The 23,334-nt window shown below is 43.2% G+C and overlaps 1 protein-coding gene across 6 annotated transcripts in view; it reads left to right on the forward strand.

Moving 5' to 3' along the window:
- The window catches only part of ATG13 (autophagy related 13), an 82,512-nt gene extending 59,178 nt beyond the window's left edge, over positions 1–23,334 (forward strand). For 4 of the 6 annotated variants that reach the window (XM_089684562.1, XM_089684565.1, XM_089684566.1 and 1 more), the window contains 7 exons: positions 9,761–9,871; positions 12,495–12,622; positions 12,706–12,826; positions 14,316–14,393; positions 16,691–16,798; positions 16,937–17,062; positions 18,702–23,334. In XM_089684562.1, the coding sequence (XP_089540688.1) occupies positions 9,761–9,871; positions 12,495–12,622; positions 12,706–12,826; positions 14,316–14,393; positions 16,691–16,798; positions 16,937–17,062; positions 18,702–18,779 (750 nt within the window). In that variant the 3' untranslated portion in view covers positions 18,780–23,334. The remainder of the gene's footprint in view (positions 1–9,760; positions 9,872–12,494; positions 12,623–12,705; positions 12,827–14,315; positions 14,394–16,690; positions 16,799–16,936; positions 17,063–18,701) is intronic. The other 2 variants (XM_089684567.1, XM_089684568.1) reach the window with 1 other exon arrangement.

The following is a 23,334-nucleotide window of genomic DNA, read 5'->3' on the forward strand; positions in this document are numbered from 1 at the left end:
ATTATGAGTCTGAATATTGTAATGTTGAGTCTTTTGATTACCGGTATGATATGTAGGTCGAGATACAGGACCTGAAGTGTTCGGTATGGGGTTATTGATAGGTGGTACCGGTTGAGTTTCCTTATTTTGCCAATTAAATACAACATGTTCAGAATAGTCTTTATGGTCCCTCTGGTATTTTTTCCTTTTCTTAACCTTCTGTTCCTTTTCTACTCCTTCCAGATGTGTTTTTAATCTGTCTGATTCTATTTTATATTTCTCATTATCTTTATATGGCATGAGTTTTTCTCGAACTGTATTAATTTCCTTATCAAGATTTATTAATTTTTTCTTTTTCCTCAAAATGAGAAATTTAAGTAAGTCTATGCCAGCAGCATTAAAAAATTGATACCATTCCAAATGGCCTTTAATATCATCTGAATCGGGAGGTACATCCCATCGTAAAGATCTTGGCACCATTTGCTCTTTTACATATTTATCTAAAAAAGAGATATCCCATAACGTTTTTATTTCTGCTGTGGTGAGATTTTTAAGATGTAGAAAAAGACCTTTAAGGTCATCACTATCACTGTCAATAGTGAAAAAATCGTCAGATAACTCTGTCCTAGATAATCTGAGGTCAAATATATCTCCCATATTAAATGGTGATAAGTAAAAAGTAGTATCACTGAATAAAAGAGCCGCTTCAACTTAGCACTGGATAAATGGCAAACTAATAAAAGGTATAAAGTGAGCGCTCCTAAGTAAGCAGCTAAGGCACTAAAGGTAATCACAGTATACCTACAAGTAACAGATAAAAACAGAGTGCAGCGCTAAAAAATATGAATACAAACGAGAAAAGTCCGTAATAATTAAATAGATGTATATCTTAAGGAATCCCAAGGAATAGCTGATAAAGCCCGGAGACAATGGAAAGAGTGCGCACTCACCGGACGCGCATGGAAAATGCGCATATAATAAATATCCCCTGGAATCTTTATGGAAATGAAGAGAATAAGCTCCAACTCTGTAAATCAATCAGCCTGGAGATGTATGAGAGAAGTCCGGAGATCCCCTTTACAGGTGGTAAGGTAATCAGCCAGGATCCAGAGCTCCGTCCCTCCGGTGGTGGTAAACACACACTACAGGAATCCTGCAAATGGATTTAGCTCCCAAACAGGAACCAAAAAACAGGTGCCCATAGTGTAGTAATTCAAACCAATTTTAATAAAAAAATCAGGATAAAAATACAGGGTAGTAGGCTGTGTACAATGGATATATTACAGCAGAGTACGCAGCAAAAGGTACTGACCCTAAGTTAAAATGGCCGCCGGGCTATCTCGTGGCTCCGGGCGGGAGATGACGTCATGCTCTGTCGGTTCCTCCTAAGGCCTTTCGTGCCCAAGCACATCATCAGAGGGGATACCAACCAGAGCATGACAGACGTCCATCTAATTTATACTGAATGACGTCATCTCCCGCCCGGAGCCACGAGATAGCCCGGCGGCCATTTTAACTTAGGGTCAGTACCTTTTGCTGCGTACTCTGCTGTAATATATCCATTGTACACAGCCTACTACCCTGTATTTTTATCCTGATTTTTTTATTAAAATTGGTTTGAATTACTACACTATGGGCACCTGTTTTTTGGTTCCTGTTTGGGAGCTAAATCCATTTGCAGGATTCCTGCAGTGTGTGTTTACCACCACCGGAGGGACGGAGCTCTGGATCCTGGCTGATTACCTTACCACCTGTAAAGGGGATCTCCGGACTTCTCTCATACATCTCCAGGCTGATTGATTTACAGAGTTGGAGCTTATTCTCTTCATTTCCATAAAGATTCCAGGGGATATTTATTATATGCGCATTTTCCATGCGCGTCCGGTGAGTGCGCACTCTTTCCATTGTCTCCGGGCTTTATCAGCTATTCCTTGGGATTCGTTAAGATATACATCTATTTAATTATTACGGACTTTTCTCGTTTGTATTCATATTTTTTAGCGCTGCACTCTGTTTTTATCTGTTACTTGTAGGTATACTGTGATTACCTTTAGTGCCTTAGCTGCTTACTTAGGAGCGCTCACTTTATACCTTTTATTAGTTTGCCATTTATCCAGTGCTAAGTTGAAGCGGCTCTTTTATTCAGTGATACTACTTTTTACTTATCACCATTTAATATGGGAGATATATTTGACCTCAGATTATCTAGGACAGAGTTATCTGACGATTTTTTCACTATTGACAGTGATAGTGATGACCTTAAAGGTCTTTTTCTACATCTTAAAAATCTCACCACAGCAGAAATAAAAACGTTATGGGATATCTCTTTTTTAGATAAATATGTAAAAGAGCAAATGGTGCCAAGATCTTTACGATGGGATGTACCTCCCGATTCAGATGATATTAAAGGCCATTTGGAATGGTTTCAATTTTTTAATGCTGCTGGCATAGACTTACTTAAATTTCTCATTTTGAGGAAAAAGAAAAAATTAATAAATCTTGATAAGGAAATTAATACAGTTCGAGAAAAACTCATGCCATATAAAGATAATGAGAAATATAAAATAGAATCAGACAGATTAAAAACACATCTGGAAGGAGTAGAAAAGGAACAGAAGGTTAAGAAAAGGAAAAAATACCAGAGGGACCATAAAGACTATTCTGAACATGTTGTATTTAATTGGCAAAATAAGGAAACTCAACCGGTACCACCTATCAATAACCCCATACCGAACACTTCAGGTCCTGTATCTCGACCTACATATCATACCGGTAATCAAAAGACTCAACATTACAATATTCAGACTCATAATAGGTTTGAACCTCTTTATGAACCATATGATGATAACATTGGTTCTCGCTGGCACTCTACCATGGAGACATCGACATATATGCACACTCATACCCCTAAGCAAAATGGGTTTCAGCGACACGATAATTTTCAAAGGCGTAATGGGGACAATTCTTACTATCCATCTCCACGCCAATATGATAACTCTTCTCATTATCCTCCTTCACGCCAATATGACAATTCTTACTATCCTCCACGTCAATATAATAATAGAAGGACACAACCATCTCATAATGGACAATACTGGCAAGGTCCAAGAAGGAATAATCAATCTTATGGTTATCAGGCACCTCCTAATCAATCGTATGGTTACCAGGCACCCCCTATGACTCCCAATAGAAACATGAATCCTCAAAATTCTAATTATAATAATCCACGACAACCTTTTTTAGGGAATGGCAATACACGAAAGCGAAGAAACACTACAGAGGAAAAAGGGGAGGGAGGAGGACTAATAGACACAAACAAGAAAAGAAAGATGTAGTAGGTAAAGGGTTATTTAACCTCAGTAATAAAGAACTTACAAATGATGAACTTAGGTTGCTTGATAAAGGGCTTAAATATGCCCCTCCCTGTAAACTGAATAAATTCCAAGTATACATGGATATACACAAATTCGCTAGGCAACTATCTTTAAAAAGGTTTTTTGCTAACCGTCCTCATAACATTACAACTTATGATAATTTTACACATTCCAACTTACGTAATGCTTCAACTTTCAACCCCCCTCCACAAACTAACTCTCATGTTAACATATTTAAAGATAAAGTTCTTAAAGAATTGGGTAATTTATCCGTTAAACGGCCATTTGATGGATCAGGAGACTATAAAACCATCAGATCACTTCTTGAAAAGAAAGACTTGGTAATAAGACCGGCAGACAAAGGGGGCGGGGTAGTGATACTCAATAAAATTGACTATATAGCAGAAGTCGAAAATATTTTGAAAGACCGGACTACATATGTCCCATTAGCAAAAGACCCCCTTACTAACTTTAAACGGTCTCTCAAGGATATTATTAATTATGGGTATGATAACCATATATTAAATAAGAAAGAGAAGGCTTTTTTGATTCCAGCTGCCCCTAAACTACCCATTTTATACATATTGCCTAAGATCCACATAGACCCTATTAAACCGCCAGGTCGTCCTATAATTAGTGGAATAGGGTCTTTGTGCTCAAAAATTGGAGAATATATCGATTTCTTCTTGCAACCTTTGGTCACACAGACACCGTCCTATTTAAAGGATACTAAGCAAGTATTAAATCTCGTGAATAATGTCACTATTTCTTCAGACACATTTTTAGTGACAGCGGATGTAACTTCATTGTATACTAATATTAATCATTGTGATGGAATGGAGGCCGCTGATTTTTATTTAACACACCATAGTTCCCTACCAACTATACAGAAAGATTTCATCTTACGTTTGTTGGATTTTGCCATGATGAAAAACTATTTCTGGTTTAATAAGACCTATTACTTGCAGATTAAGGGAGTTGCCATGGGGGCAAAGTTTGCCCCCAGTCTCGCAAATTTGTTTATGTCAAGGTGGGAGGAAGATTTGATATATGCTAGAGACTGGCCGGAATTAACTATTTATAAAAGATATATAGATGACATTGTGTTGGTGTGGAATGGTAATGAGGAATCTTTGACCAATTTTTTTGGCACCTTGAATAATAATAAATTAAATATTCACCTTACATACACTTATAGTAAGCAAGAAATCAATTTTCTAGACTTAACACTCATTAACATGGACGGAAGAATTATGACCAAGTCTTTCTTTAAGAATACGGATCGTAACAGCTATATCCCTACCAACAGTTGTCACCATCCTAACTGGTTGGCGAATATACCCAAGAGTCAATTCATGAGGATTAGGAGAAATTGTACAGATCTAGAGGTATATCATTCCCAAGCTCAGATCCTGAAAAATCGATTCCTTGAAAAGGGATACGATAAGAACACTCTGGCAGATACCCTCAATGATGTAGCCCACACTGATAGAAGTGTAATGCTACAGAACAGTACTAGACCTATACAAGCTAAAGTTTGTCCATTTGTTACAACATTTTCAGTACAACATAGATCTATCAGCAGATTAATAAAAAAGAACTGGGATATCTTGAAAACTGATCCTATTCTGGGTAAGATTCTGCCAGATAAACCAGAGATTGTTTTTAGGAGAGCGACCTCTATGAGACACAGTCTGGCACCGAATGTAGTTGACCCTCCTAAAAATATTAAACTATTTGCTGATATATTAGGTTTTCACCCATGCAATAGGTGTGTTATATGTAAATGTGACAACACCAGAAAACGCAGGGTGAATTTATTTAATTCACATGTCACTGGGAAAACATATACTATAAGACACTTTATTTCTTGCAATAGCAGGTACGTTGTGTATTTACTCCAATGTCCCTGCTTAAAGCAATACGTGGGTCGTACCACTAGAAGATTACGTGATCGTTTACGCGAGCATGTATCCAATATTAAGAAAGGATACAAGGATCATGCTCTATCTAATCATTATAGGATTTATCACAATCAAGATCCTACCTCGCTTAAGTTCACGGCTATTGATATCATTACCCCACATTGGAGAGGCCTGAACAAAACACGCGCAGTCTCACAAGCAGAAACCAAGTGGGTATACGAATTGGGTACTTTATACCCATTAGGACACAATATTGAAATTGATGTCAACTGCTTTATTGCAAATCACTGATTGATAATATATTATGCATCTATACAGTCTTCGCCACATAAGGTCATTTGGATACTACTGGATTCCTGGTATTTTTTCCTATCTTTCTTTTTCTTTCACATTTCATTAATTTTAATGTTGAGCCATATTATGATTCTCTGGGTTTTGTATATTCTGGTATTATGCTTTTACTATCAATATGAATTAATCATGTATTGATTTTTACAACCATTTAATAGGTTGTTATTATGATCTGCAATGTATATATATTTTAAATTGTGTTTTATCCTTTTGGTGGATTTGGCACCCCCTTGTGTCCCTTTTGCCGTAGTGCAGAGTATAATAATGCTGATCCTCATTTGGCAGTGTAATTGCACCTTATGGGTTTTCATCTTACCCATCTACTATTTATAACACCAGTGTTTAACCTTATTTAATTCCCTGGTGTAAAGAATAAATCTTCTGGTTGCACCATTGAACGTTGGTAGCAACCGTTTTTGTTTATCACGAACTGCATATGACTTCACCCACGGCAAAATGGCCTCTATGGAGCCGCGCATGCGCACTCCATGAACTTCGGCAAAATGGCGGCGCCGTACTGCGCATGCGCGAGTGCCGCTATTCAGTATAAATTAGATGGACGTCTGTCATGCTCTGGTTGGTATCCCCTCTGATGATGTGCTTGGGCACGAAAGGCCTTAGGAGGAACCGACAGAGCATGACGTCATCTCCCGCCCTGAGCCACGAGATAGCCCGGCGGCCATTTTAACTTAGGGTCAGTACCTTTTGCTGCGTACTCTGCTGTAATATATCCATTGTACACAGCCTACTACCCTGTATTTTTATCCTGATTTTTTTATTAAAATTGGTTTGAATTACTACACTATGGGCACCTGTTTTTTGGTTCCTGTTTGGGAGCTAAATCCATTTGCAGGATTCCTGTAGTGTGTGTTTACCACCACCGGAGGGACGGAGCTCTGGATCCTGGCTGATTACCTTACCACCTGTAAAGGGGATCTCCGGACTTCTCTCATACATCTCCAGGCTGATTGATTTACAGAGTTGGAGCTTATTCTCTTCATTTCCATAAAGATTCCAGGGGATATTTATTATATGCGCATTTTCCATGCGCGTCCGGTGAGTGCGCACTCTTTCCATTGTCTCCGGGCTTTATCAGCTATTCCTTGGGATTCGTTAAGATATACATCTATTTAATTATTACGGACTTTTCTCGTTTGTATTCATATTTTTTAGCGCTGCACTCTGTTTTTATCTATTCCTTTTTACACTGACTGAGAGGATCGCTTTAAACTACTCCACCCTAAACAGTTCAGTACTGGGTGGAGGGTAATTCGTCATGTTCATGTATAAAGATGTGTAATCTCTGGAGTTGGGACATTACTTCCATCGTCTCCTGCTGCTTGTTCAGTGAATGTCAGATCTGAAGCTTGATTTCAGAGAGAATCCACTTGATATACTGACTGTCAAAACAACTGGAGCCATGGAATGAGGTTGCTGGGATCTTCACAGGGGCAGGAGCGGAGTGAGGGGTGCTGAAATCGTCACAGCGGCAGCAGTGGATTGAGGGGTGCTGAAATCGTCACAGCGGCAGCAGTGGAGTGAGGGGTGCTGGAGTCGTCACAGCGGCAGCAGTGGAGTGAGGGGTGCTGGAATCGTCACAGCGGCAGCAGTGGAGTGAGGGGTGCTGGAATCGTCACAGCGGCAGCAGTGGAGTGAGGGATGCTGGAATCGTCACAGCGGCAGCAGTGGAGTGAGGGGTGCTGGAATCGTCACAGCGGCAGCAGTGGAGTGAGGGGTGCTGGAATCGTCACAGCGGCAGCAGTGGAGTGAGGGATGCTGGAATCGTCGCAGCAGTGGAGTGAGGGATGCTGGAATCGTCACAGCGGCAGCAGTGGAGTGCTCCCAGCATTCCTCACACCACTTCTGCCCTTGTGATGATCCCAGCACACCTCATTCCATGGCTCCAGTTGTTTTGACGTTCAGTATATCAAGTGGATTCTCTCTGAAGTCAAGCTTCAGATCTGACATTCACTGAACAAGCAGCAGGTGAATCATCACAGCGGCAGCAGTGGGGAGAGGAGTGCTGGAATCGTCACAGCGGCAGCAATGGAGTGAGGGGTGTTGAAAACATCACATTGGCAGCAGAGGAGTGATGGTGATTTGAACATTGCAGTGGAGTAAGTGGTGATGAAAATGTCACAGTAGCAGTGCTGGGAAAGTCACAGTGGCAACAGTGGAGTGAGAGGTGATGAGAACGTCCTAGGGACAGCAGTAGAGTGAGGGATGCTGGGAATGTCACAGCGGCAGCAGTGGAGTGAGAGGTGATGAGAACCTTACAGCATCAGTAGTGGTGTGAAGAATGATGAACATGTCACAGCAGCAGTAGTGTGAAGGGTACTGGGAACATCAGAGGGAGCAGTGGATTGAGGGGTAACGAGTGTCACAGTGGTGGCGGGGGAGTGAGGGGTGATGAGACCGTCGCAGCAGCAGTGGAGTGAGGGATGCTGGAAATGTCAGAGGCCCCAGTGGATTGAGAGGTGATCACGTCGCAGCAGTAGTGTGAAGGGAGCTGGGCATGTAGCAGTGGTGGAGTAAGTGGTGATGAGAATGTCGCAGCAGCAGAGGAGGGAGAGGCCCTGTGTACGTCACAGCAGCAGCAGTGGAGCGAGGGATGAGAGATGATAACATCACAGCAGCAGTAGTGGAGCGAGGAATGAGACATGATGAGAACTTTGCAGCAGTAGTGTGAAGGGAGCTGGGCATGTAGCAGCGGTTGAGTGAGAGGTGATGAGAATGTCACAGCGGCAGCAGTAGAGTGAGGGATGCTGGGAATGTCACAGCGGCAGCAGTGGAGTGAGGGATGCTGGGAATGTCACAGCGGCAGCAGTGGAGTGAGGGATGCTGGGAATGTCACAGCGGCAGCAGTAGAGTGAGGGATGCTGGGAATGTCACAGCGGCAGCAGTGGAGTGAGGGATGCTGGGAATGTCACAGCGGCAGCAGTGGAGTGAGGGATGCTGGGAATGTCACAGCGGCAGCAGTAGAGTGAGGGATGCTGGGAATGTCACAGCGGCAGCAGTAGAGTGAGGGATGCTGGGAATGTCACAGCGGCAGCAGTGGAGGGAGAGGCACTGTAAACGTCACAGCATTAGCAGTGAAATGTAAACATGACGGCAGCAGTAGTGGAGCGAGGGATGAGACCTGAGGACTTGGTAGCAGTAGTGTGAAGGGAGCTGGGCATGTAGCAGCGGTGGAGTGAGTGGTGATGAGAATGTCACAGCGGCAGCAGAGCAGGGAGAGGCACTGTGTACATCACAGCAGCAATAGTGGAGGGAGGGATGAGAGATGATGAGAACTTTGCAGCAGTAGTGTGAAGGGAGCTGGGCATGTAGCAGCGGTTGAGTGAGAGGTGATGACAATGTCACAGCGGCAGCAGTGGAGTGAGGGATGCTGGGAATGTCACAGCGGCAGCAGTGGAGTGAGGGATGCTGGGAATGTCACAGCGGCAGCAGTGGAGTGAGGGATGCTGGGAATGTCACAGCGGCAGCAGTGGAGTGAGGGATGCTGGGAATGTCACAGCGGCAGCAGTGGAGTGAGGGATGCTGGGAATGTCACAGCGGCAGCAGTGGAGTGAGGGATGCTGGGAATGTCACAGCGGCAGCAGTAGAGTGAGGGATGCTGGGAAGGTCACAGCGGCAGCAGTAGAGTGAGGGATGCTGGGAATGTCACAGCGGCAGCAGTGGAGTGAGGGATGCTGGGAATGTCACAGCGGCACCAGTGGAGGGAGAGGCACTGTAAACGTCACAGCATCAGCAGTGAAATGTAAACATGACAGCAGCAGTAGTGGAGCGAGGGATGAGACATGAGGACTTGGTAGCAGTAGTGTGAAGGGATCTGAGAACGTCACAGCAGCAGACACTGGAATATGGAAACTGGTATACATTTTTGCATCAGCCATACTAATCATCTGCTGCCCAAGACAAGATTTGATTTGATTGGCAGTCTTACAGTTTTTGTCTTTCAGTTCTAGTAGCTGCAGAGTAATGCGAGTTGTGGAGTCGTATGCACAGCTTACATTACTGGAATGGTCGGGGAACTTGGGAGGTTGTTAAGTGCTTATTAATCTTGGATAGACTGCAGTTGTTCCATCTCTTTATTTCTTCCTTCCTCCTTTTCTCTGTCTCACTGTCTAGCTGTACAGCTCTCGCCTTTCCTATCAGCCGACTGTCCTTGGAGCTGGATCCTCTGAGCCGTGCTACCCAGTGGCCTTAGCTGCTGGAGTGAGCGCTACCCTTCCACACCAGGTAGTCCTTTGCGGAGGAGAGGGGCACACCGCGTGCATGGGGCGAGTGAATGAGCATCTCCACGCCTGCCTACATATTAGCAAGGATGTAAAGGGATGTTTTTCTTTCCAAGCAATGTTTAGTAACCATTTTTATGGCACTGGTGGAATGCAAAGGTTATATTAGAAAGCTTCAATCCTTCTTAAATTGTAAATCCTTCTTATTGGCTTTTATACCATTTTTTTTTTTCCCTTTCAAGATGCTTTATCACTCGTCATTACACAGACCTTAATGGAAACCTATATTGAGGGAATAGACTGGCTGTCATCATAGAGCTGGTATTCTGAAAATCCTATCTCTCTGGCTGTCATGCTGATCCAGTGGCTTCAGTATGCAGATTAGCAGTTATGACTTCATTTTTTTAACTTTTTTCTGTTTGTGTGCTTGTTCCTGGTCAGTGTATTGGTAAGTACTGGATTTTGGCCCAAACAGTCATGCAACTAGTATTTTCAGAAGGAAGTCATCAATGGCAGCCCCCCTATTGCTCTCACTACAGGTTTCCTTTTGAAGAAATTGCTATTCGTTGATAACCATGTAAACAGAGATATCCTTCCTGCATCACTGAATGCCAAGAGATGAGACCTAATGCAAACCGACAAAAATGAACAATGCTGCGCATATTAATAATTTTCTTTCTTCTTTTTTTTTAATAAAAAACATACATAAAAGACACATTTTGTGCATGTACCTTGTATGTATATGCACTGTACAAACTTTCCAGATCTATGTATGATTACAAGAGCAAGTCATATTTTTAAATGATGTAAATTAATACCTCTGGGCAATTAAGTGGAAGTATGGAAAGCCAGAGCAGTTGAAAAGGGAGCAGATCACATTAGGCCCATTTTCTGTTTCAATATTTTTATTAGGAAATTTTATTAGTTTTGTTTTTAACAATATAACAAATTCAATATACGCCCTCACAGGGGCAGAGCAGAACAATAACACATAAACAGAGACATCGTGCTGACTTGTATTAGTCAAATAACAAAATGTCCAATGACATCAAGAAGGGCCAGCAAAAAACCGAACCAAATAGCAGCAGTAATCCAACATAATATCGGGAAAAAAGAGAAGAAAAAAGGTTAGAAGAAAATAAAACAAAAAGGAATTAGAAAGAAAACATAAAAGAAGGGAAACTAGCAGGATCACGGATCTAGGGCTATCACAGGCAGCGACTATAGGAGGCCATAACTAGTAGGAGGCAGGGATGGCAAGGAATAATGTATCCAAGGTTCCCAACCCTTAAGGAATCTCGGATGAGAATCATGAAGAATGCTAGACATCATTAGGCCCGTTTTCAAACTGCTGAAGAAAAAAAAACAGTGGAGGAGATTTACTATAAGTAGAGTGTGCAAAATATGGTGCAACTCTGCATCAAAACCAATCGGCTTCCAGGATGTATTGCCAAAGGTTAATTGAACAAGCTGAGGTTAGAAGCTGATTGGCTCCCAGGCACCGCTCAACCAGATTCTAGGAGCATAGGTTTTAGTAAATCTAACCCAGTGCGTTTTACCCACAGCAACCAGATTCTCTGTTTCATTTTCTTATAGTGGACTCTGATTGGTGGCTGTAAGCAGTACAGGAAATCTAGTGCCAAAACATTGTATGGACCTCCTTCAACTAATTCTAGCAATAATTCTTTAATTTAGCAATAAAAATATTATAAAGCATGCCGTTTGGTCGCACTCCGCTACATAAAGAGCTGAGAACAACAGTTATTGCCAAAATTACATTTAAGTTCAACTCCGCTAAATACATTCCAGGTACATGAAAACAAAAGATGTAAAAAGTCTTAAGGTGGCCATACACATAGCAATTTGTGATCGATTTTGAATGCAAGCAATCTATAATCCACTTGAATATCAAGTCTTAAGGTGGCCATACACATAGCAATTGCTTGCATCCAAATCAATCACAAATCGCTATGTGTATGGCCACCTTAAGACTCAATTATTCAAACGGATTATAGATTTGTGATCAATTTGGATGCAAGCAATCTAGAATCCATTTGAATATTGAGTCTTAAGGTGGCGTAAGCTGAGCTCACGTTCCTTCTTTTTAAGAATGTTCCAAACAGTTGTTTTGGCCACGCCTAATGTTTTTGCTATCTCTCTGATGGGTTTGTTTTGTTTTTTCAGCCTAATGATGGCTTGCTTCACTGATAGTGACAGCTCTTTGGATCTCATCTTGAGAGTTGACAGCAACAGATTCCAAATGCAAATAGCACACTTGAAATGAACTCTGGACCTTTTATCTGCTCATTGTAATTGGGATAATGAGGGAATAACACACCTGGCCATGGAACAGCTGAGAAGCCAATTGTCCCATTACTTTTGGTCCCTTAACAAGTGGGAGGCACATATGCAAACTGTTGTAATTCCTACACCGTTCACTTGATTTGGATGTAAATACCCTCAAATTAAAGCTGACAGTCTGCAGTTAAAGCACATCTTGTTCATTTCATTTCAAATCCATTGTGGTGGTGTATAGAGCCAAAAATGTTAGAATTGTGTCGATGTCCCAATATTTATGGACCTGACTGTAATTAAAGAAGGATTCTAACTCTGGGTTCTCTCTGTAGATGATGGTACCAGGAAAAGAGGGCGGATTGCCCAACATCACTGCCCAGCCTGCACATGGCACTCAAGCTGAACATGATCGGGTTCTTCTGACCTCACCATCTAATGTAAGAGGCCCCACGTCCAGCAGGTAAGTGATCATTCACCAGGGTTGTGTAAGTGGTAAATTCGTCATTTTCTTATTGCTGGTGTTTTTTTTCTGGTCTTCCACAGTGAGGAAGCTGACACCCCATCAGGAAGCAACACTGCTGGCCAAAGCGGCTCGCCAAACAAAACCCCTCACATCCTCTTCACCCGCAAAGTAGGGGCCTTTGTGGACAAGCCCTCCCCGCAGGTAAATCGAGTCATCTGTTTGGTGTCAACTTTTAGATGAACCTCAAACTAAGCTTCGATCGATCTCTTACAGTGGAACTCCAGGTTGACTGTTGCATACACAGTTGAAATACCTTTAGGCCAGGGGAGTCCCTAGGCAGGTGCTGGGGGTGTGCGCCACACAGGAGGACATCTTTTTATCAGGGGGTGACACTGGACCCACTCCACCAGGGGTGGACTGACCATTTGGGCACTTGGGCACTGCCCGGGGTCACTACAGGGCCCCACGAGAGGCTCAGTCTGTCCCTGTATGTGCTGCTGCTGAAATAAGCAAGCATTGAGGGGACAGACAGTGAGGCAGGCACTTCGGACACCTCGGAGTTTCGGCAGAGGGGCGGGTCCACATCCCTGCCACGGGTGCTGAAGTTGGAGAGCTAGAGGAGCGGGCAGAGTATGCAGGTCAGTGTGTAATCCCCAGACCCTGGTGACAGCACTGCACCTTCATGTAGTAGGTAGGGGGGAGAGAAGGGGGGGGGGGGGAAAGATGGTCGGCTTGCTTTAAAACTGACCTTTTCGTGGAGCTCGTGGAGAGATCCGTTAACCCCGTATAGGTTGCAAGCCGACGATCCCCGCAGGATGGATCGGATCTGCGGATTGGGGAGGATAATGGATCGGAGTCCGGTCCATTATGCTCAATTTGCAGTTCCGATCCATCCTGCGGGGATCATCGAAGAGGGTGTCACCAAGTGTTCCGGCACCGGGTGACATCAACCCTAGGGACGCCCCTGTTTTAGGCAATGGTTTTACCTGCGGAAGGACTTATTTCACTCAGCCTGTAACCTACACAGCTCTGTCATGCTTCATAACCAGAATGTTGTCTGCAGTATCTCCCGGTTCATCTTTACAGCTTCAGGTCTCCTGCCTGAGAATGTGATGTGCAGAGTGGTGATGAGGATTCCTCATATAGTGAGCAGACTGGGAGTTAATGTGGACATGGTCTAAAAAGTGCAACAACAGTGCTGAGGCTGATTTATGCAGAGCCCCCCTTGAATCCTTTTTATCACCCCCTTTTACTCCTCCTTCTGCATCCAGGTTATCTGTAGGGTCCCAGCTTCTCATCAAGCTGAGATTAACACCCCCTGCAATCATTTAGTTTTTTAAATACCCACAATCTCTTCTAGTCACTGAAGCTCTGCAATTGAATTGTTGCATGGTAAGGAGGTATAGGAGCTGTCCCCACCCCCTGCTATTTAAAGCTCAGAGCTGCTGTGTAAAGTGTGTGTTTTAGGAGACTGTAGAGGAGAGAAGGTGGCAGATAAACAGGTACAACATATGCAGAACGATTTGTTTCAACTCTGTGTTGCCCGAGGCCAGTCACTTCACTGGGTATATGTCAGGGTTTGCAACCACTTTTAATGTAAAACTGACAACTCCAAAGCATGCTTGTGAAAAGTGTCACTTCTGCCAGTATTGACGTCGTTAATTCTGGACAGCTTTGTTTCTGTTCACAGGTCACCTATGCCAGCACCGATATTCCTTTTGCTGTGTTTGCACCCAAGCTTGCAGAGCTTGAGGAGAATGACCCCATGGTAAGTTCTTGCCTGGACCACACAATTATAGCTGTGCAAGGTGCATTTATGATGTCACTGTCCCCAAACACCCCCCCCCCCCATGTAAAATGACTTTCCTTTAGTAGTTCCAAAGTGTGCCTTTAAAGTAAAAAATAAAGATTTATATGTACCGTACCCCTGGCTTCTGCATTCCAGGGCATGATGTTACCATCTTTCAGTGATTCCTGGAGAATGGGGAGCAGCCCAGGTCAGATGAGGGGACATGCTAGTTTGCTAGTTCATTGCAAGAGCATCATCTTGACCTATGGGCTGCTCTTTATTCCCCAGGATCCCGCTGGAGTGTAACATCATCCTTGCCTAAGTGGTGGGGTAGAGGGGTCAATGGGGGGCCTTGGACATTTAATGGGGGGCCTTGGACCATGCATTTTACTTTACTGTAAGCTTTCAGGGCCTACCCTTTTCTTTCAAACCTATGCTATACACAAGGCCTCAGCTTCTCATCAAGCTGCGAATCAACTGTTAGATGCTGAAGTCTCTACAAATCAATGACTCTTTGACAGTAACATTTTGAAAGGTAAGGGGTTATGAAGGCTGATTTGGGTGGTTGAGACCCTGTGTACAACCTGTCTGTGTGGTGCTTCAGGTGTACTACATGACTACAGTCACCTTGTGTATTACCGAGACAGAAACCAAAGTAGTAAGAGGCAGACTCAGCAAATGGCTGACCTGTCAGCTGGTGTGGTAGGGGACCACTGAGAATAGAAATGTTTGGAAATTGAGCATACAATGTACAAACCGAGTCCAGCTCCAAGATTCTGTCAATATACAAACAGTGATGTGACACTTATGGTAGTTTTAAAGTGGTAGTAAAGGCTCAAGGTTTTTTTTTTTTTTTTTTACCTTCATGCATTCTATATATGAAGGTAAAAAACCTTCAATGTGCAGGATCCTCACTCATCCCCCCCCCCGATACTCAATTGATCCTGATCCCAGTCAAAAGATTTTTCTTGGCACTCCCGGGTCTCTCTCTTCTCATTGGCTGAGACGCAGAAGCTGGAGCTGCTGCTGTCAATCACAGCCATTGGGGCGGGGCCAAGCAATGCTCTATATGTCTTATGGACATTCAAGGCCATCTCTGGAGTGAGCACAGGAGTGGCACTTGGCAGGGGAATGGTCCAGGAACACCGGCAGAGGACCCGAGAAGAGGAGGATTGGGTCTACTGTGTACAAAACCACTGCACAGAGCAGGTAAGTATGACGTTTGTTTTAATAAAAAAAAAAATATCAAGCTGTACAACCGTGTGTGTGTATGTATGTATGCATGCATGTATGTGTGTATGTATGCATGTATGTGTGTGTATATATATATATGTATGTATGTATGTGTGTGTGTGTGTGTGTATATATATATATGTGTATGTGTGTGTGTCTATTATAGATGTATAGAGATTATGAAATAAAATAACGCTTAAAGGACCACTACAGTGACAATTATTGTACAGTGTATCCAGATTTGTTTCTAGGTTTTGGATAGAGTAGAGAAGTTAGAATTTCTGTCAGGTATTGGTGCAATCTCTGCTGTCTTAGTGCAGATTCACCCCCCTCTTATTATCCTAGAGACCATTGTCACAAGGTCCATTGGAGACACCTGTATTGATGACTGAGACTCAGAAGTGAAGGGAATCTCCCCAATGGGCCATAAATACCAAAACAAACAGACAGGGATTTCACTCTTTCCTATGCTATCCAGAACTGCAATAAAAGTTAGGGCTGGAGCTACCCTTTAATAAATGGTATTCAGTATAGGAATTTTATGATCAAGGTGGTGATTGTGACATCAGTGCCCTTCCTCTCCACCTAGTCCAATCAGAGAATGCCTTTTATTCATAGAAAAAAAATACAAGGTGCTCTAGGAATGGCTATCATGCCAAGTGAGTGATCCCTGGTCATCAGGCAGCCGAAAAGAACCTAAGCAGGACTTGGTAGATGGCAGCTATCACTGTAATAGCTCCGACTGTCAAAGCAGCTTTCTAGCATCCCCAGTGCTCCCTCAGATATGAGTAATGTATACTTCAATTTTGCCAAGCTAGACCAATGTAAGTATGCAATATAAATAATTCTTGAATTTTTAATTTTTTCCATAAAATTAAATTTTGTTTTTATTTGCTGCTCTCCAGTTTTAAGAAGTCAGTCACGCTGGTTTCAGAGATTGGTTTACCATGATTCTCTCCAGTTAGCTCCCTAGGGTGAAATGAATGAGATCACTTTATTTCTGACCGTATCCGTCTTCCACACTTCCTGCCTTTCCTTTGTAGGTGTTGTGCCCCGACAGTCCCGAGGAGGTGTCACCAGATGCGCGGAGCTTGCAGAGTTCCTGCTCCAGCAGTGAGGTGCCTCAGGATGACTTTGTGATGGTGGATTTTGTAAGTGTTCCTAATATGGCTCAATGACACAACATGGTTAGAGTGCCCCAACACCTGCTGAACGGCAGCATATTGATCATATAGATTCAAACCCCCCCCCATTTTTTTTTTAAATACTGATTTTCTTTCCTCTCTCAGCGACCCGCCTTCTCCAAAGATGATCTGCCCATGGATGTTGGGACTTTCTACCGGGAGTTTCAGAACCCGCCGCAGCTGAGTAGCCTCTCCATAGACATCGCTGTGCAGTCAATGGCAGAAGATCTGGTGAGGACAGACACTTCTATTACAACCCACTTCTGATGATTGACTGACCACCTAAAGCTGTCTGTGGATCTCCTGTAATTGGGATGCTGAAGATGGGTCTTCTGTGGTTGCTGATTGGTCTTCTGTGGTTGCTGACTGATCACAGAAGAATCCTCCGAAAGTCCATTCAGCAAGCAGTAGTAGTATTTATATCCATTCAGTCCCTCCTTGATATACGAGTATGCAAATAAAAGCAAGTGAAGACTGCATAAATGGTCCAGTGATGGATGTTCATCACCATCAGATTGCTCAGTGGAGCTGCCTCCTCTGCTGGGGATGCTAGTGGGAAAAGGATGTGGTTTTTTGTTTTTGTTTTTTTTGTTTTGTTTCTTTTTTAGCTGGTTAGACCATATTGCTAGTAAAAGGGAACGGCATTTTTCATTTTTTTTTTTACCTTAATTTCTGAGCTGTAAAAAGAGAAGTTCATCTTTTGGAACATGTTACATGTTCCACCCGTATTTAAGGTGGAACATGTTCCAGCAGCTGCAGCCTCTCCCCATCCCTGTGACAGCGAGTGGGGGATCCCCTCCCCGTGCCCGCTGTCACTATTTGAAAATAACGTGGCCATGCAAGACTCCACCCAAACAGCCACGTCCTTTATTCACAGTTTCCTGTGAATACATGAATTATAAATCGCATCAGCCATTGCTTGTAGTTCCTAATGAGCTGCGAGGTCCCTGATGAGCACTCTCAGTCACAAGCCCTGCAGCTTGTAAACAGTCAGCCCATATGAAGGTGCGAGCTGAGAGCTGCAGGGCTTGTCTGCAGGAGTCTGGCATAGCACCCCTGATCCACTCATTACAAGTGCAATGCTTTCCAGACTCGCAGGAAAAAATATTGAATGCAAGTTTTTTGTTTTTTTTTCCTTCAAAAATATGCGCATTTTATTTTTTTCCCAAAAGGTAAACTCCTCGTTTTTAAAGCTGCTTACTCTGATTTCAGTGGACACAATTAGCTTCTCATGGTGCGCTTTAGAAGCTGCAGCCAGTCTTATAGAGCCGGCCATATTTCCTGGCTGGAGGATATCATGCATAATTAGCCCTTTCCTCCCCAGCCCCTGTCTCTGGCCAGCCCCAGCCCCTGTCTCTCATTTTCTGGGCAGTTCTTTCAGTCATGGAAGTTCTGCATCACCTGTGGATGTTATTGTATGCAGCCTGCCTGGGAATGCCCACTCTTCCACTGATATCTTCCCATTCTTCCCATCAAGGCATTTTGATATTTACAGGACTCCTTCCAAGAGCCGGCCCACGGCTTGCATCAGGGCTTAGGGTTATTCAGAGGAGTACTGATACAGGGAGCTGTGATGTCTTCAGGGGGATATGTACAACACTTTACCAGCCATGATCTACCTCCATTTCATAGAGAAGAGCAGATGCTCAGTTGATGATGTCTCTGGGCCTAAAATAAGGTATATAATGAAAGCAGCTAGGGGAGTCTTCCATATAAATGAAGCTGCACCATTTGACCTTTTTAAAGACTAAATATTCAGATTCTCGCAAAAGCCCAAATGTGATTGGTTCTCTTTCAGATCAGCTGACTGGGGGATTTCAGTTTCACGAATAAGAAAGCCTTCGATTTCACCCTCTGCTTTTCTCCACAGGATTCCTTGCCAGAGAAGTTGGCAATGCATGAAAAGAACATGGAAGAGTTTGATGCTTTTGTTGAATCTTTACAGTAGGATGACTGACTCTGATCTTGGGAGGTGGTTGTGGATGATGATCCATTGCTGACCCCACTGCTAAACTCAACCAACCTCCCTGCTGTACCCTGTCCTGTAATTCATGATGGAGCACCTTCCAGTCTTCTTATAGGGACATCCAATGACTGAAAACATTGAGCAGTGAAACCTAGCAAGCTTTTAACCAGCTGCCCTCGTACACTGAACACTGAGACTCTTCCTGAAGAGGCAGGTCCAAGAGCTGTACTGCTGGACAAGAAGGCTAGATGAAAGCCAGAAGATGGAGAGCTGTATGTGATCCTAGCACCCCTCATATTGGTGCAGTCTATTCGCTGTAAATATATTGTCGCAGACTGCCCTGCACCTTACATGATCTACATGGGTCAAGTGCATATGTACCACCCGCACTAGCACTACATCTGCCCCTCCTCATCTGTTCTTTTCTCAGGTATACCAGAAAAAAATTATTTTTTTTTCTTCCAGTGTCCCCCAAAGCATAGATACACATAATGCTACCCCCTTCGCTGTGCCTGCTCTGACGTCATTTCACTTGGTAACTTGGGCCTGACTTTATGGCTACACTTCAACCGCCGTTCCCCTGTACATGTAGGCAGACTCCTGGTCAGCCGGGTTTAGCCAGGACATCAGGAAAGTCAGGCACAAGTAATAGGGTGAAACTAAAGGACCTCTGAAAAACATAGAATGGATATCAGTCTCCGCAGAGCACTGGACCGTTCACTCCACACCAGGGGTGGACTGACAACTCATGGGGCCCCCAGGCAATAGGGGATCATGGGGCCCCTGTGTCCTTGCCCAAACTCAAAAAACCCTATGAAAAAGGTACCAGGGGCATCTCATGGGGCCCCCTACTGACCCCGGGCAGTGCCCGAGTTTCCAAATGGTCAGTCCGCCCCTGCTCCACACCATGTGTGTGCTTTGTATGCCATTAAATGCAGGCCATGGTGCAGAGTCTGCAGTGTACATCGGGGTGTCCTCTGCAGAATGCTATAAAGAAGGATCAATGATGGAAAGACAGGTCATGTGACCAGGCTATCCTATAATTTTTGCTTTCATTTATGATGTTGAATGTGGCTTTGCTTGCTTCGGCTCTCCTTAGCTTTTTCTTTTAAAGAAATGGCAAGACCATACCACTGCTTTATACCTGGGCCACTAAATAATGGAGGGGCACAGAAGATAGCATCTTGTTGTATCTACCCCTAGAAAAGACTTTTAAAACTTAAAAAATGGAGTACAGGTTCACTTTAATAGACTGAAATTCAGAGTTCCTGTCTGCCGCCACAATTACAACGAATCTTTCCTTCCCTTTTAGATACTTCTACATTTAGATATTTCTGAAGATGCAGCATTAGGATCGAGACTCCGTTTCTTGGCATCACAATGGCCTTGATGGCAAAGTTGGGTTTCCTCTTGTCTGGGAAATTCCAGTGACTTTGTTTTGGCCATCCACATTTTATTAAGATATCAGTTTTGGGTGGAACTGGTCTGTTAACCGCAATGGGTCTCATTTATCAAAGTATCTGAAATAAACGCGGTAAGCTCAATTCACCACTTTAAGGCCTTGTTCACACCATGTGCAGAGACGTCGGTTTTTCTGCAAGGGCACAAAGAAAACAGTTGTTCTCTATGTGTCCTGTTCACACCACAACACTGGTGTCACATGCAGATTGTTCCTGCGCAGGAATCTGCAAGGTGTATAACACTCAATGAATTGCACATGAAGTCTGTGTGTTTTTTTGCCATCAGTTATTTTTTTTGTTTGTTTTTTGTGTGTGAAGGAGGCCTAACTTGTTAATTTAATAGTGAAAATATTTGCAGAATAATGCTCAGTCCCTAAACATCAGTATCACCCTAGTGCCCTCAAACTGATTCTTTCCCTGAGCTCCTCTGTAAACTCTTTACCTGCTGTCTGGGCAATTTTGTAAATTTTCCGTACATGTTAAAATCAGCAACTTTTGCTAGAAAATAAAATAGAACTCCGGATCATTATATTTTCTGAAAGCTGTGGCCTTGGAGAATAAAAGGGTGGCTGTAGCAATAATGATGTCACGTGATATTTGCGCATTCGGTAATCAAACACAATTTTTATTTTTGTAGAAAAAAGTACATTAAAGTGAATTTTACTGCACACACACAAAATAATACCAATGTTTTTGGTAAGATGATGTTACATTGAGTAAATTGATACCAAACATGTCAATATTTAAATATGCTCTCACTCGTGAAATGACGGCAAACTACAGCACCTAATATTGTCCATAGGTGACACTTTAAAAGCCATTACAGGCTATCAGTTGGGAGATGGTCGTGAATTATTGCTCTCACCCCAACATTCAGGCGATACCTCCTGTAGGGCGCAATCCCTGTTTACTTATGTGTGCAGGACCTCCATGTGTGTTTACATTTGCACGTATGCACACGAGACAGGTGTGCTTTTAATTTTTGTTTTTAATTCTTTTTATTCCATTTATTTAATATATTTGATCATTTTTATATTTGTATCTTTTCACATTTTATTATTTTTTTTTTCCATCTAACTTTCCTTCACCATCGAGGAGATCAGAGAACAGATGTTCCTTAATCTCCTCTGTGTGAAGACGTGCCTATTACTATTTACGTACTTACTATGGGCAGTGACCTTTCTCATTGCTGTAAAAGTAATCCAGCGGCTGTAAAGCCTCCTGGATCACTTTTACAAAGCAGCCGATTGCCAGCTGAAAAAAAAAACAATATTATGGCTGCCATTGCAGCTATGGTCTTGTGCTAACCACTTGGTGACAACCATTTGCAGATGTATGTATGTAAACGTCTTGTCAACAACCCAAAGCTAGCATAGTTATATGAATGTCAGTAACCTGGACACAGGTTCACTTTATATCTTTTATTAACAAGCCGTAAACAAGCTTTTTCATTGACCTTTGTAGTTGCAAGTACCATGGAATGATTCATTCTCAAATTGTACAACAGATGCACATTTGTTTTCTGTTTCTTTTAGCTGCTGCTCCCAGAAATGATTTAGCAGCTCTTACTGCAGCTACAGAGGTCAGTGAGTTTTAAATCTTATTTACGGTTTTAAATGTGTAAAGATATCCTGTCCTATTTCAGCACAGGCTCACTCTAAAGCAGAACTCCACCCAAAAGTGGAAGTTCCGCTTTAAGGCCTCCTTTCTCCATCTTCTTTCACATTTGGCAATCTTTTTGAGGTGGGGGGAGGAGTGGTTTTGACAGATACCGGCTCCCACTTCCAGTCAGATCAGCTAGGCCAGGGGTGTCAAACTGGCGGCCCTCCAGCTGTTGCAAAACTACAAGTCCCATCATGCCTCTGCCTTTGGGAGTCATGCTTGTAACTCATTCTTGCAATGCTTCATGGGACTTGTAGTTTGGCAACAGCTGGAGGGCCACCAGTTTGACACCTGTGAGTGAGGTGATCCAAAGTTCTCCTTCGCTCCCCCTGCAGTCTTCTGGGACACAGCACAGTTCTCAGAAGACTGCGGGGCCAATCACAGTGTGCAGCGCAGCACGCACATGTGCAGCGGGCACCCTGCCTTTAAGCTGCAAGCTGTCACAGCCGGGTGCCCACAGCTAAGATGCCGGTCTCGGGGACCAAAGGTGGTACCGGACGCCCCCTCACGTGAACACACCGCTGGATCTGGGGACAGGTAAGTGTTTTAATAAAAGTCAGCAGCTGAAGTTTTTGTAGCGGCTGACTTAATTTTTACAAACGACTGGAGCTCCTCATTAAGGTGACATAAGTAATACGGTGATATTTCTGAATTCACTTGCAGTCAAAATAATAGACAAAACAATGAGTGTGCAATGTATTCATCTAATCTGTGCAGTGACGACCCCCCCCCCTTTTTTTTTTTTTTTCTTTTTTTATAAACACCTCTTCTTCAATCATTTAGTGCTACAAACAGTAATAAAAGCTCCACCTGGTTTATGCTGCAGTGATTCGAGTCTAGCTTGTATTGTCAGATGGGACAAGAGCAGATTCTATCTTTTCAGTGTCCAAATCTGATTGGTTGTGACAAGCAACACATCATTATAAGTCCAGCCACTTTGATCAATGTGATCCATTGTAGTTAGAAGCTGCTGCACCCTAGAGGCAGAAATCCTAACTACAGCCTAGAACTATCGGCACACCACCCAACGCTGCCAGACTGCCTTCGGTGGCTCCATCTCCTCCCCCGGATGCTTTATTCTTTACACAATTCAGACATTCAATGTATATATTAAATACACTACATGCAATAACTAGTAATGATGAAACCGCAGATTGCCCGATGATGCCAGCAGCAGAAAGCCTTCTCCGTTTGTACATAGATCTTAGGGAGCTGCCATGTACTCTGTAGAGTAGAGAGATCTGCAGGAGTTCGGTTACCTGTCATGGACATCATTAGGTGTTTTAGGACTCAGTGGAGGGTTTAATGCTGCTACAACCCCCCCCTCAATATACCAGTCTTGCACAGCGAGGGGAAATTCAGCACTGTTGTAATGAAAGAGATGTATTATAAAATAAATATATGTATTTACATGA

This window comes from Staurois parvus, unplaced genomic scaffold, assembly GCF_062004578.1.
Source record: "Staurois parvus isolate SC_StPar_1 unplaced genomic scaffold, SC_StPar_1.0 ptg000350l, whole genome shotgun sequence".
In the NCBI taxonomy this organism is placed as follows: domain Eukaryota; kingdom Metazoa; phylum Chordata; class Amphibia; order Anura; family Ranidae; genus Staurois; species Staurois parvus.